General features: G+C 41.9%; 1 protein-coding gene across 1 annotated transcript in view; it reads right to left on the bottom strand.

Moving 5' to 3' along the window:
* Positions 1 to 205: 205 nt before the first annotated feature.
* TMEM255A (transmembrane protein 255A) overlaps positions 206 to 12,594 on the bottom strand; it is a 51,558-nt gene continuing 39,169 nt past the window's right edge. The window contains exon 10 of the mRNA XM_006082328.2: positions 206 to 2,584. Coding sequence (XP_006082390.1) covers positions 2,426 to 2,584 — 159 coding nt within the window. The 3' untranslated portion in view covers positions 206 to 2,425. The remainder of the gene's footprint in view (positions 2,585 to 12,594) is intronic.

Below are 12,594 nucleotides of genomic sequence, written 5' to 3'. Positions count from 1 at the left end.
AATTTTGGTTCATTCACACTGGACAGGTAGTGTGTTAGCTGTTGTCAGTTTTTTTATTTGACAATCTAAGGGAAAAGAGGTCCGTGTCCCTGACTAAATAGGTACTGCGTGTTTTACAAATTCTTGTGGCACACGGGTTGAAAGTCACTGCTTTAGAACATTTGTGACAACCTTTGTAGTTTCCATGAAGACGTATGTAAGTGGATAAGGAGGAGGATAATTTTATTTGAAACATCACAAAAGCAGTCTGGATTTCCAACATGGCAGTGATAAAGATTTTAAGCAACATCCAGTTTATAGGTTCTGGATTAATATTTTAATATTTCATGCCCAGTTCAATACTTTAAAGCAGAATTAGGAATAAAGCAGTAAAGATTACAAAATGCAGTCAAGGTACATATTGGAAATACAAATTCCTTCATTACAGCAAATGTTTTGCAAAATAGTAAAGCAGCAAATATTAATTTTTCTAAGGTAACATACACTTCATGTAATTTGATGTAATAAAAAAGAAGCTGCTCAAATTAAGTGTTACAAAATCTGTACTGTTTCAAGTTATTTTGTAAAGTAAGAAAAATACATAGAAATGAGTCAGAATTTTAACACTTTAAGAAATGTGATAAATGTAGGATATACTGTGTAATGATGCCTTTAAAAAATTAGATAGAGATTCACTAAAGCAAAAGGTAAAGTGTAAACAGCAAAATATTTAATTGAATATTACAAGTTGATACTTGTAAGTCAATTGGTTATTAGTCCCTTTTGAAATCCAATAGAATTTTAATGTGCTCAGAACTATAGAAAATAATAGTAATTTTATATAACACAAAAAGATTATAGTTTTTCAGATTTGAAATCTGGATGAGACATCGTTCATGGTGCTGAAAATTAAACTGAATGTCTTGCAAACATTTACTGTGAACAGTGAGTGCACTTGTTGTGCCTTGATAATTCTTGATGGCTGGGTGTCTGCAAGGTAGATGGGAGCACCAGCATTTGCCTGCTAACTCTAATCCATCAAGTCAGGAGGTAGCTAAATTGGCTGGAAAATTTTCCAGTATGTTCTGTTTGCAGAACTGTCTAATTAGGTACCCTCCTATAGCCCCTGTATTCTTACATGATACAAGTCTAGGGTTATCGATCTTTTTTTTAAAATCAATCCTCAGGTTAACATGAGATTGCAATGAAAGTGTTCATTTTGAAGTGAAGGCATGAGTGCTAAAGTGTTAAATCCATCAGGTTGATGGTTTAAAGCTATGCCTAATTAAAAGAACTGCATAAATACCTACCGCAATGTGCCAGATGGATTTTTAATCAACAATAACACAATAATTTGTCAAGTTGGCTACATTTGAGGTTTTGCAGATTTAAAGCAGCATTGTAACACTTTCATAATCTTGAACACTGTCATAATTGGTCTCAACAGAAACGGGACCAATAAGAGCGGTGGCATTAAAACACAGATGATCTTTTGGGGTAGAGTGCAGGATACGTGCGGTTTGCTAGGGTTGAAGCACAATATTTGAAGATTAAATAGTCACAAAGATTAGTAACAATTCATGTCATGAACCAAGATTCTAATCTAGCATTTTAATTCTGAATTTAACCATAAGATTTATATCTGTAGCAAAAGTTTTTTGTGATACTGCAACATGTAGTAGAACCACTGTCTCCTAAGTTATCAGATGTATAACAGATCTCCTTAAAACAACTCACATGTTGCTCTGTATTTCAGTGCTTCCAGAACAATCAACCCTGTTTCCCACTACTTGAATGGATATTGCACTTTTCCCTTTGGGAGGTACCAACAACAAAAGCTGAGCTGAATGATCACGACAGCCATTTTTATAATACTCATAGAGAAGGAAAAGTTATGGGCAGCTTTTTACAACATCCAGACACAAGTAAACTAAGTCCTAGTCAGAACTCTCTGCATTGGAACTACTGTGTAGCCCCATCATCTGGGAAATTTTCCTTAGGAACTGACTTTAATAGTAGGGAAAGATAGGGCCTATAAGCCAGGTACGTCAGCCGAGGTACTAGGGTGGCAATCTGCCAAGGGCTTGAGGACAACACTCCATTTACACAAAATGAAACAGATGACAACCACACTTTAGCTGAATACAGAGGCAGAGCCATAGGGTAATACAGGTCCAAACATGACAAGCTTCTTGCTGGGCTGGCTCCCCAGCCTTGCTTAGAGCATGTGTACTGTTCTTCATGGAAGTCCTGGGTTCAGCCTAGCCACCCCTGCTCAGCACTGATAACAAATACACTTTATTCCTATCTTTCCCTAGCCTGGCAGCTGTTGTAAAACTTGAAACTATGCATAAGAATCACACTTGAAATTGTGTCCCCTATACACTTCCACTAAAGCAGAAATACAAAAGCCACAATAATCCCAATAGCCAGCGGACATTCCTCTTTAGGGGCTGTAAGGTGGTGGCTTTTCAAAAGGCGGGTAGTAGGGTGGAGAGTAACGGGGTGGTGCACTGGAGGACCACATGTAGCTGGGTGAAGGAGAGGCAGACTGGGGCTCATCAGAAAGTCCAGAGGGAGGCGAGGGTGGAAAGATACCAGAATGCTGTGTAATGAAAATAAAACAACATCAGTTTGGGCAGTGAGGTTGTAATTCCCCAAAGTCAGTTGTTATTTAAAAATGAAATGTAGACCAAGTTTCTGTTTGGAACAACAAAGAGCTAAAACCATAAAGTTAATGAGGGGCATGAAACTGGGCTGGTCTCACTTTCTCTTGGTCACTTAAGCTGTGAAGCTCATGCAGAGATATCTTGGACTCCTTCTACCTCTCTCGTTGAACCCCTTTTCCATGTTTATAACTCAAGCCTTCAATACCTCTCTCTGAGCTACGGCAATAGCATCCCAACTAGTCTTCAAAAAGGTAGTTTGGGCCTTAAGAATATTTGATGTTAAGTCACTAATACATGGGGAAGTCTTTGCTACAAGAATATATCACAGAGCCCATCTCATAAACAAACCAACAAAAACTAAGGTCAGAGAGGTTAAATGGCTTTCTTGGATCTGTAGTCTTGTGTGTGTTTTTTTTAATCCTCAACCATGGATATGTTTTATTGATTTTTAGAGAGAAAGGGAGAGAGAGAAACATTGAGAGAAACATTGATCAGTTGCCTCCCGTATGCACCCTGACCAGGGATCAAACCCACAACTCAGGTATGTGCCCTGACTGGGAATTGAACTCGCAACCATTTGGTGTATGGGATGATGCTTCAACCAACTGAACCACCCGGCCAGGGCTGGATCTGGAGTCTTAATCTAAGTCCAACTTCAATTTCATCTTAACTGTGGCCCACCCCCTCAAGAACAGGGTAGGTGGGAGAGAAAAGAACAAAGGCATGAATAAGAGGGTGGAGCGGGGGTTAATGGGGGGGGGATAAGGACACATTTGTAATACCTTAACTAATAAAGAATTAAAAAAAAGAGGGTGGAGCAATATGTAAAGTTGCAGAGAGACTGAGGATTCCATTTTACTTTGTGTTGTCTAACTGGTGGTCTTTGAAAAGGGAGCAGATTTGGATTTAAGAAATACCAAATGAATTGGCATGTTAGGAGTCATTTGCCCCTTCTCTTTCCCTGGACCCTAATGATTTTTCTGCTCTAAAAGAGTTGGCCTGTTTTGTTCATTGCTGTATCCTCCAGAGCTCAGAACAGAGCTTGGCAAGTAGTAGGTACTCAATAAATATTGAATGAGTGACTATAACTTCAGGAGTATGTAAGATGAACTTGGCATTTTTATTTTTTTTAAATGATACCTATTTTCAAAGAATATGGTCACATCTCATGGGGATCATTGCCTTACTCCAATGGTGGAGCATGGCTGAGACCTGAAGGCTGGAGGAGACTGGAGGGATGGCAAGAGGCAAGAGGTCAGTTTTAGGCTCTCCAGAAGAGCAAACATAAGCTAACAAACAGGGCTGGAGAATGGTCTCAACTCTAGGAGGAGTTGGTATACTTTTTTTAAAAACCCACTTACACCAAAATTTCTCAAGAGTTCAAGTACTGTTTGGAGAGGTCGCACCCTTACTTTGTTCAGCTTGCCAGAGTCTGAGTAGATCATGTATTTTTTCCAGGCCTGGAACAATCTAGAGTCAGCCTGAGACCAGCTGGCTGATTCTCCTCATCCCCAGTCCTGACCACTGCCCAGGTTTCTAGGCTTTACTTGAGACACTGAAATATCTGTCCCTTACCACCTAATGTTAGGGCTGAGAAGAAATTGTAGCTGCAATCTTCCCCCTTCCTCTCCCACCCCACCCATTATTTCATCTTGAATGAAAGATTGACAGGTTCATACAACCTGCAAAGCTGTTCAAGGCAAAACAACTTGAGGCAATGGATTCAAGCCAGATTCCTTTCTAAAATCTCAATTTTTCCCTCCCTCCAAGGGAATATGTATCAGTATGGTGATTCCCTAGTTTTTTACTCTGTGCCCCAGAACTCTTTCTCCTTCTCTCCCTCCTTCCTCTTCTGCTGCTTTCTTCAACTGATAACACTGTCTTAACCAAAGAGGAGAGCAAAACCCCACCAGGAACCAGAACTCTGCTGGGGGTGTGGAACTCTGTCCTTTGAATCAGCTCTAGGATGGGTAGAGTCAGGAGGCCATTTTCATGTGTTCCCAGCCACAGAAGGGAGGGGCACATTTCCTACAGTGGAGCCAAAGGCAGTTCTGTCCTGAAAGGCATTTAAAGGCTTCTGTGGGCAGCAGCTGCTGTGGGTGGCAGTTGTACACTTTGATAATAAAAGGGGGTGGTACAACGGCCTTTGGTTTTCACTTCTGAGTTTCATGTTTGGGAAGTATTAGCAGGGGGAGAGGTGGAATGATTCTCACTTCCTTTGAGGCTGCTGGGAGTCTTAAGGATAAAATTGAAGGGCTCTTGGCAGAGCTACAGGGCTCATTGGCTGCAGTCCACACACCCTTGGGGTTTGAGTTGTTGGGGGTGGGGAGGAAAGGCCCACAGTACCAGTGCATAGTTTCCTAGCAACAGGCAGGCACCTTGGGAAAGATCTGGCTTTGTTGCAGCTGAGGAGCTGGCCTGGTGCATTTTGGTTCCTGCCTAAGAGTCGACTTTACTAATGGGACAGGCAATTCAGAAGAACAGAGCTTTGAATCCTTGCACACCACAAAGCATGAAAACCATCTAAAGAGCCTACTGCTAGGCCTAGTCGGCTCAAACTACCCAAGCTGCTTCTTAGAGGCTGGGGTGCCTACAGGCTGATGGCACTAAAAGAGGACCACCACCCTTTCAGGACACACACAGCTCTCTTGCATCTTTGCCTGCCCCCTCTCTGCAGTATGGCTGACCCATACTCTACAAGACCAACCTGCATTTCTGTTACAGTGGGCTTCTCTCTTCAGAAGTACTGGGAGGCAGTAACTCAGAAAATAGCCCTGGCACTGACCAGGTGATAAAGGTTACCAGCAAGAGATGCTGTGTTCCCAGGGGAAAATCCAGAGTCTCCTGGTCTTTGCATTCCCCCTCTGTTTCTTCCCCAGAAAGAAAAGCCAGGGAAGATTGAGAGAAGAGTGGCTAAAAGGAAGAGGAAGAAAAAGAAGGGAGAGGTCAGAAACCTGAGAAAGGAGGAGAATAAAGGAAAACCTTGGCAGGAGGAGGGAAATAAAGAGAAAAAGTTGAGTGGCGGCAACAGCAACACTTTCTAAGGCTCTTAGCAACCTGTGCTATACACCACCTCCCCCAGGAAAGCAGACCTTTCATTAAATGGGTCCAATTTATAATGGGTCATTTTTTCACGGCTAAGATGAAATCTAGTGTGTACCCTCATGTGGTTAAATAAAGAGCATAAACAGAGGTGCTTACAGTTTTCATAGGCTTAGACTTTTGTTTTAAGCTAAACTTGGCAATTCACCAAATGGACAGGAAACAGATCAGTCCATGGTTAGAATAAAGCAGGGGGACTTGCCCAGCAGCTAGACCGGGAAGTATGGCTGGAATCCTTAAGTGGTTTACATAAAGTTACACTGGGTTGACTTTCCCAGGAGAGGTAGAAACTGATGCTTTTGACCTGATAGACTTTGGACTACTTGGCTGGAGCTGAAGGACAGGTAATGGGGAAATGAGTGCAAGGGGCAAGAGAAGTGAGTATTGGGGTGATGAGCAGGGAGGCAAAGGTAGTCTGTTTATCTCCTTCTTGCCTTGGGGAATATGGATTTCATTAGAACAGTGGTTCTCAACCTTCTGGCCCTTTAAATACAGTTCCTCATGTTGTGACCCAACCATAAAATTATTTTCATTGCTACTTCATAACTGTAATGTTGCTACTGTTATGAATCGTAATATAAATATCTGATATGCAGGATGGTCTTAGGTGACCCCTGTGAAAGGGTCATTCTACTGCCAAAGGGGTCGAGACCCACAGGTTGAGAACCGCTGCATTAGAAGCAAGAACACCTTGGAGCCCAATGTTTGAAAGAATCCTGTTTCTCCAAGCTCAGCTCTCACAGAATCCTCAGGGCCAGCTGACCAGAACCAAGTGCCTGCTCATTTCTGTCCACAAGAAATGTTTCCCAAGCTTCCTAATTGGACAGCTACCCAGTAAGGGCATGACTTCGAGGGGTTTTAAACAAAACCCTATAAATCTCTTTCTTCTTCCTTCTATCAGCTTCAGGGTAAAAAGGAAGCAGAAGTCACCAGAATAGTCCTATTTGGAAATGAGCAGAAAGGAGAAGTCATCCAGAAGAAAGTCTAGAAAGGTCAGTTTTCCTGATATGACTTGGACCCTTTTACAATCCAAGAAGAGCATAGGGAGCTCTGGCTTTTTGGGGGCGGGGAGGTGAGGTCTGCGCTTCTGGTGGTTTTATTATAAGAGCTAGTGTACATTTTGTTGACTGCCTTCTTTTTAAAATTTTTTAAAATTTATTAATTAAATAAGAGAGAGAGAAAGAGAGAGAGAGACTTGTGTTCCATTTATTTATGCATCAGAATAGTCCTATTTGGAAATGAGCAGAAAGGAGAAGTCATCCAGAAGAAAGTCTAGAAAGGTCAGTTTTCCTGATATGATTTGGGCCCTTTTACAATCCAAGAAGAGCATAGGGAGCTCTGGCTTTTTTGGAGCAGGGAGGTGAGGTCTGCGCTAGTGTACATTTTGTTGACTGCCTTCTTTTTAAAATTTTTTAATTAAATGAGAGAGAGAGAGAGAGAGAGAGAGAGACTTGTGTTCCATTTATTTATGCATTCATTGGTTGATTCTTGTATGTGCTCTGACCTGGGATTGAACCCACAGCTTTGGCATATTGGGACGATGCTCTAACCAACTGAGCTACCTGGTCAGGGCCTGACTGATTTCTATTTATCTGAGAACATAAGCAGATGTTCCCCCGTCCTTTTGGCTTTCTTGGGTAAAGACTGGTATTTCCTCCTATGAAACTATAGGGGGAATGGAATTTAGTGAACACAAAAAAGCTCAACTCAAACACTAGATTAGAACAAAATACCATTTAAGTTCTAAAGGGAAGCAAATCACGTAACATACCCCTCATATCCCCATCAAACAACTATAAAGTCTTCAAAAGGGAAATACAAAAGACAGTTTGAACCTAGGGAAAGAACTAAGAGAGGTATGTGTCCCAGTAGCCCCTGCAGTGTTGAGCAATTTAATAATGTAATAAGAGACCCTTTCTGAGTCATGATTAGGAAGCCCATAATTTAAACCAGTAGAAATATAAATATCTTAAAATTAACTGGGGGAAAGATCTGTGCTGTGTTCAAATGTACAGCTTTTCCAAAGAACCTCAAGCCAATCTCTCAAGTCAGACCTGGATACAAACCCTTGCTTTTCCACGTAACATCTCTGTGGGGTAGTCACTTACTTTCTCCATGACTTAGTCATCTCATCTTAAAAATGACAATTACAAGGGTATTTTCATCAAAGGACTAAGCAAGATGATATATATAAAAACACTTCTAAGCCTAGTGCTTGATACATAGTAAGTGCTCAATGTATAGCAGCTTTTATTAAAAAGTAGAGGCCTCCTCAAATCCCTGGAGGCCCTGCTATGAGCCCATAGTGTAGGTCTGGGTGAGGTAGCTAGATTTGGATCCCTGCCCAGCCAGTGTTGCTCAGTGGATTAAGCATCATCCCATGGTCCAAGAGGTGTCTTGTTGGATTCCCTGTCAGGGCACATGCCCAGGTTGTGGGCACAATCCCCAGTAGGGGGCATGCAGGAGGCAGCCTATCAATGTTCCTCTCTCATCAATGTTTCTATCTCTCTCTCCTCCCTCTCTATCTAAAAATCAATAAAAACATATTTAATAAATTTGGGTCCCTTTGCTGGGTTAGGTACCCTGTTTTTGGGTTTCCATAGCACTCTTGGTAATAGTCTATTTACTTTTGTCCTCACTGCTGTCCCCTATCACTCCCTCAAGTCTAGAGACTGTCTCATTCCTAATGCAGGGCCTATGCCTCAGTTTCTCTATCCACAGCTCTTAGCACAGTGCCTAGAACATGGGAACACAATGTAAATATTAGCTGAACTGAAACCAATAGCTTGAGTCACCACTGGCATTGTCAATCTTGCCTTCATCCCTGGAGTAGTGTTTGAATGAGGAATGATAGAGAAAGAGATGTCTCCATACTCTAAGATAGCGCTTTCTATCTTACTTTTTAAATAAATCTTTATTGTTCAGATTATTAGTTGTTCCTCTTTTTCCCTCCTATAGCTCCCCTCCACCCGGTTCCCACCCCACCCCATGCCCTTACCCCCCCCCACTGTCCTCGTCCATAGGTGTACGATTTTTGTCCAGTCTCTTCCCGCACCCCCTTCCCCCTTCCCCCTGAGAATTGTCAGTCCACTCCTTTTATGCCAGATTCTATTATATTCACCAGTTTATTCTGTTCATCAGATTTTTTATTCACTTGATTTTTAGAATCACTTGTTGATAGATATGTATTTGTTGTCCATAATTTTTATCTATACTTTTACTTCTTCTTCCTCTTCTTAAAGAATACCCTTCAGCATTGCATATAATACTGGTTTGGTGGTGATGAACTCCTTTAGCTTTTTCTTATCTGTGAAGCTCTTTATCTGACCTTCAATTCTAAATGATAGCTTTGCTGTGTAGAGTAATCTTGGTTTGTAGGTTCTTGCTATTCACCACTTTGAATATTTCTTGCCACTCCCTTCTGGCCTACATAGTTTCTGTTGAGAAATCAGGTGACAGTCATATGGGTACTCCCTTCTAGATAGCTAACTGTTTTTCTCTTGCTGCTTTTAATATTCTCTTTGTCTTTTGCCCTTGGCATTTTAATTATGATGTGTCTTGGTGTGGTCCTCTTTGGATTCCTTTTGTTTGGGGTTTTCTGCACTTCCTGGACTTATAAGTCTATTTCTTTCACCAGGTAGGGGAGGTTTTCTGTCATTATTTCTTCAAATAGGTTTTCAATATCTTGCTTTCTTTCTTCTTCTGGCACCCGCATAATTCGGATGTTGCTATGCTTGAAGTTGTCCCAGAGGCTCCTTACACTGTCTTCATATTTTTGGATTCTTTTTTCTTGTTGCTTTTCCGGTTGAGTGATTTTTGCTTCTTCGTATTTCAAATCTTTGACTTGATTCTTGTGATCCTCTAGTCTGCTGTTGGATCTCTGTATATTATTCTTTATTTCAGTCAGTGAATGCTTAATTTCTAATTGGTCCTTTTTCATATCCTTAAGGGTCTCACTGAATTTCTCAGAGGTTTCTAGAAGATTCGTGAGTAACCTTATAACTGTGGTTTTGAACTCTATATCCAGTAGTTTGCTTTCCTCCATTTCTTTCATTTGTGACCTGTTTCTTTGTCTCCTCATTTTGGCTGCTTCCCTGTGTTGGTAGAGTGGCTTTGTGTGCTAGGTGTCCTATAGGGCCCAGTGGCTCAGCCTCCCCAATTACCTGAGGTGGTAATTAGGGAGGCTGTGTGCACCCCTTTGTTGGCTGTGTGTACAGTCTTGTTGTAGTTAAGCCTTGATTGCTGTTGGTATCACTGGGAGGAATTGACTTCCAGGCCAATTGGCTGTGAGGACCAGCGGTGTCTACAATGGGAAAACTGCTATGCTGGAGATACCCTTATGGGGCAGGACTTGCTTCAGTGGGGCTTTGGTGCTCACTGAGTCTGCCTCTTGAGTGTGTGTCTCTTATGGATGTGAAGAGTTGTAATCTGGTATGGTCTCACACTGACCACTGTGTACACTGGCTCTTGGATCTTCAAGGAGGTGCAAAGTCAGCAACTGCCTGAGGCCACCCAGCAGGAGCTACAGAGAGATCTACAGAATCCTCCTCTTTGTTTGGGGTTTGGAGGTGCCCAGATGAGGCCCAGATGTGAAGCAATGCAGACTGCTGTTGAGCCTTAGGCCTTATTTTGGAAGCTCTGGGGCTCTCTGACCCAGCTGCAGTTTATTAGGTTTTAAATTGCAAAAGGACAGGCCATTCATATTCAAAAGCCTCTACACACAGCTTGGGTGGGGTTGTAAATTGGGTGGGGTGGGGTCTCAGGGAATCACCAGGGAGGAGCAAACAGCAATGACTGCCAGTCAGCCCTGCCCCGGCGAGGTCCCTGGGTCTCTGTGTCCCGCGACCCCGTGCATGAACAATGATCGCTGTAAGCACCTCTGCGAGAAAGCCACCCTCTTGTTCCTGTCCCAATGCCAGACAGTCCAGTTTCTCCCCGTATGAGTCTGGGTCCCCAGAGTCTCTCCCAGAACTGGAGTTCAGAGCAATCGGGAGCTTGTATCTCCCTCCCAATTGAAAAAGACAACAGTGCACCCAGTTGCCAGCCCGTTTCGCACGCGCCTCCATACCTCCGCACTTGCGCACCTCCTACCAGTCTCAATGCGCTTTTCTCTTTCCACTCAGCCAGCCTTCCCGTGGTTCTGGATGATATCCGTTTTGTCTTTTAGTTGTAGTTTTGATGTAGTTGTGCGAGGCAGCAAGTACAGGTGTTTACCTATGCCGCCATCTTGGTTCCTCTCAGCGCTTCCTAACTTAGAGTTTGCAGCAACCATCATCACCAGGGAAATCATTGTTCCTACTTAAGGGGCTCATTATAAAGTGAATATTCCTGTAATCAATATGGTTTACTTTGATATAAAAAAATGGAGGCGGCCTCTTCATTGAATCCATGTATTGCCCCTCTATCTCAGGATGACTTTTTATTACAGGGACTGAAGAGAATGATGACCCTCCTCATGTTAGATTTAACATCCTTTCATTCTCTTAAAGGATTTCTCTTTTTTTTGCCTCCATTACAACTGAAATTATCTATGCACTTTTTGAACATACCTGCGTTTTCCGGTTTATATCATCTATTTGGGTAATAAGTTCCTGAATTGTTTACCTGTGAATATGTAGGTTTTAAAACAATTTCTAACATTATGTTTTCCAAGTTTTAATGGACACCTCCTGGTTCTAGTATTGTATTTTATAACAGTGAACAAGTCCATGTTCATACTATATGTACAGTTGTCCCTTGATATCCATGGGGAATGGTTTCAAGACACCCCCCCCACAAATACCAAAATCCCCAGATGCTCAAACCCTTATATAAAATGGCATAGGACAATGCAGACAGTTGGCCCTCCATATCCGCAGATTCCCAATCGCAGATGGAAAATACTGTTCTCCATCTGTGGTTGCTTGAATCTACCGATGCAAAAGCCTAAGATACAAAGGGCTGACTGTTCCTTTATTGAAACAATCCAGGTATAAGTGGACCTGTGCAGTTCAAACCTGTGCTGTTCAAGGGTCAACAGTATTGCTATTGCAATGTAGAGTCCTAGACCTCCCCAAACAGTATCTAAACCAAACAAACATATGACTTATTCAACTATATGGGGTTTTCTAGTTTCAATTATTTTGTTAATCTGAACCTAAAATTAGGTTTCCCAAGGGTTTTGCATTTCTAAACTAGCTGTTTAACTGGAAGCACCCCAAACACTCTTGCTTTTATGTCCCCTTGGAGCATTTATGGGCTCTTAATCAATAGAAGTAAATTCATTATGAGCCTCCCTTCCTTCAAAGATATTGCCTTTGGTTCCCAAATTTTGAATTAACCAGATTTTAGTGTAATTCTACTTTTCTGTGGCCAAGTTTACCACCACTAAAAATGCCTAAAGGATCGTTTCATTTGTTTTCTCAAAGTGCTCTGCACACAATGAATCCCTTTTAATTAAGAGCCTTTTTTGGGTTCCGTTTTTCTGTGCTTAGTCTCAGCTCAAAGGAAAATAGGGAAAGTGCAAATTTGGTAACATTATTCCTGACCTATTTGATAATAGGACAACAAAGGAGAGGGGGGAGTTATAAAAATATTTTCTCTGTGTAGTCCTAGTTAGGAAGTCTAGAGAAAAAGAAGGGATTCTTACAGATTTGATTCAAACCCTTGTGTGGCTCAGAATGTCCTTGTGCTAAGGATCAGGACGAGGTCTCTTCCTGTGGCAGAGAAATAGAAAATGCCACTATTGGACAGGGGTCCATGAGTACCATCTTCTCCTTGGTGTAGGTCAAGGCAATTTGAGATACCTTGATCTTTCTCTCCTCTATTCTTCCATCTCTCTGTTTCTTCTCCAGTTATGTCTTTC

Source organism: Myotis lucifugus, unplaced genomic scaffold (assembly GCF_000147115.1).
Source record: "Myotis lucifugus unplaced genomic scaffold, Myoluc2.0 scaffold_2, whole genome shotgun sequence".
Lineage (NCBI taxonomy): Eukaryota > Metazoa > Chordata > Mammalia > Chiroptera > Vespertilionidae > Myotis > Myotis lucifugus.
Note: the sequence above shows the minus strand (reverse complement) of the source record. Positions and strands in the feature narration are given on the sequence as shown.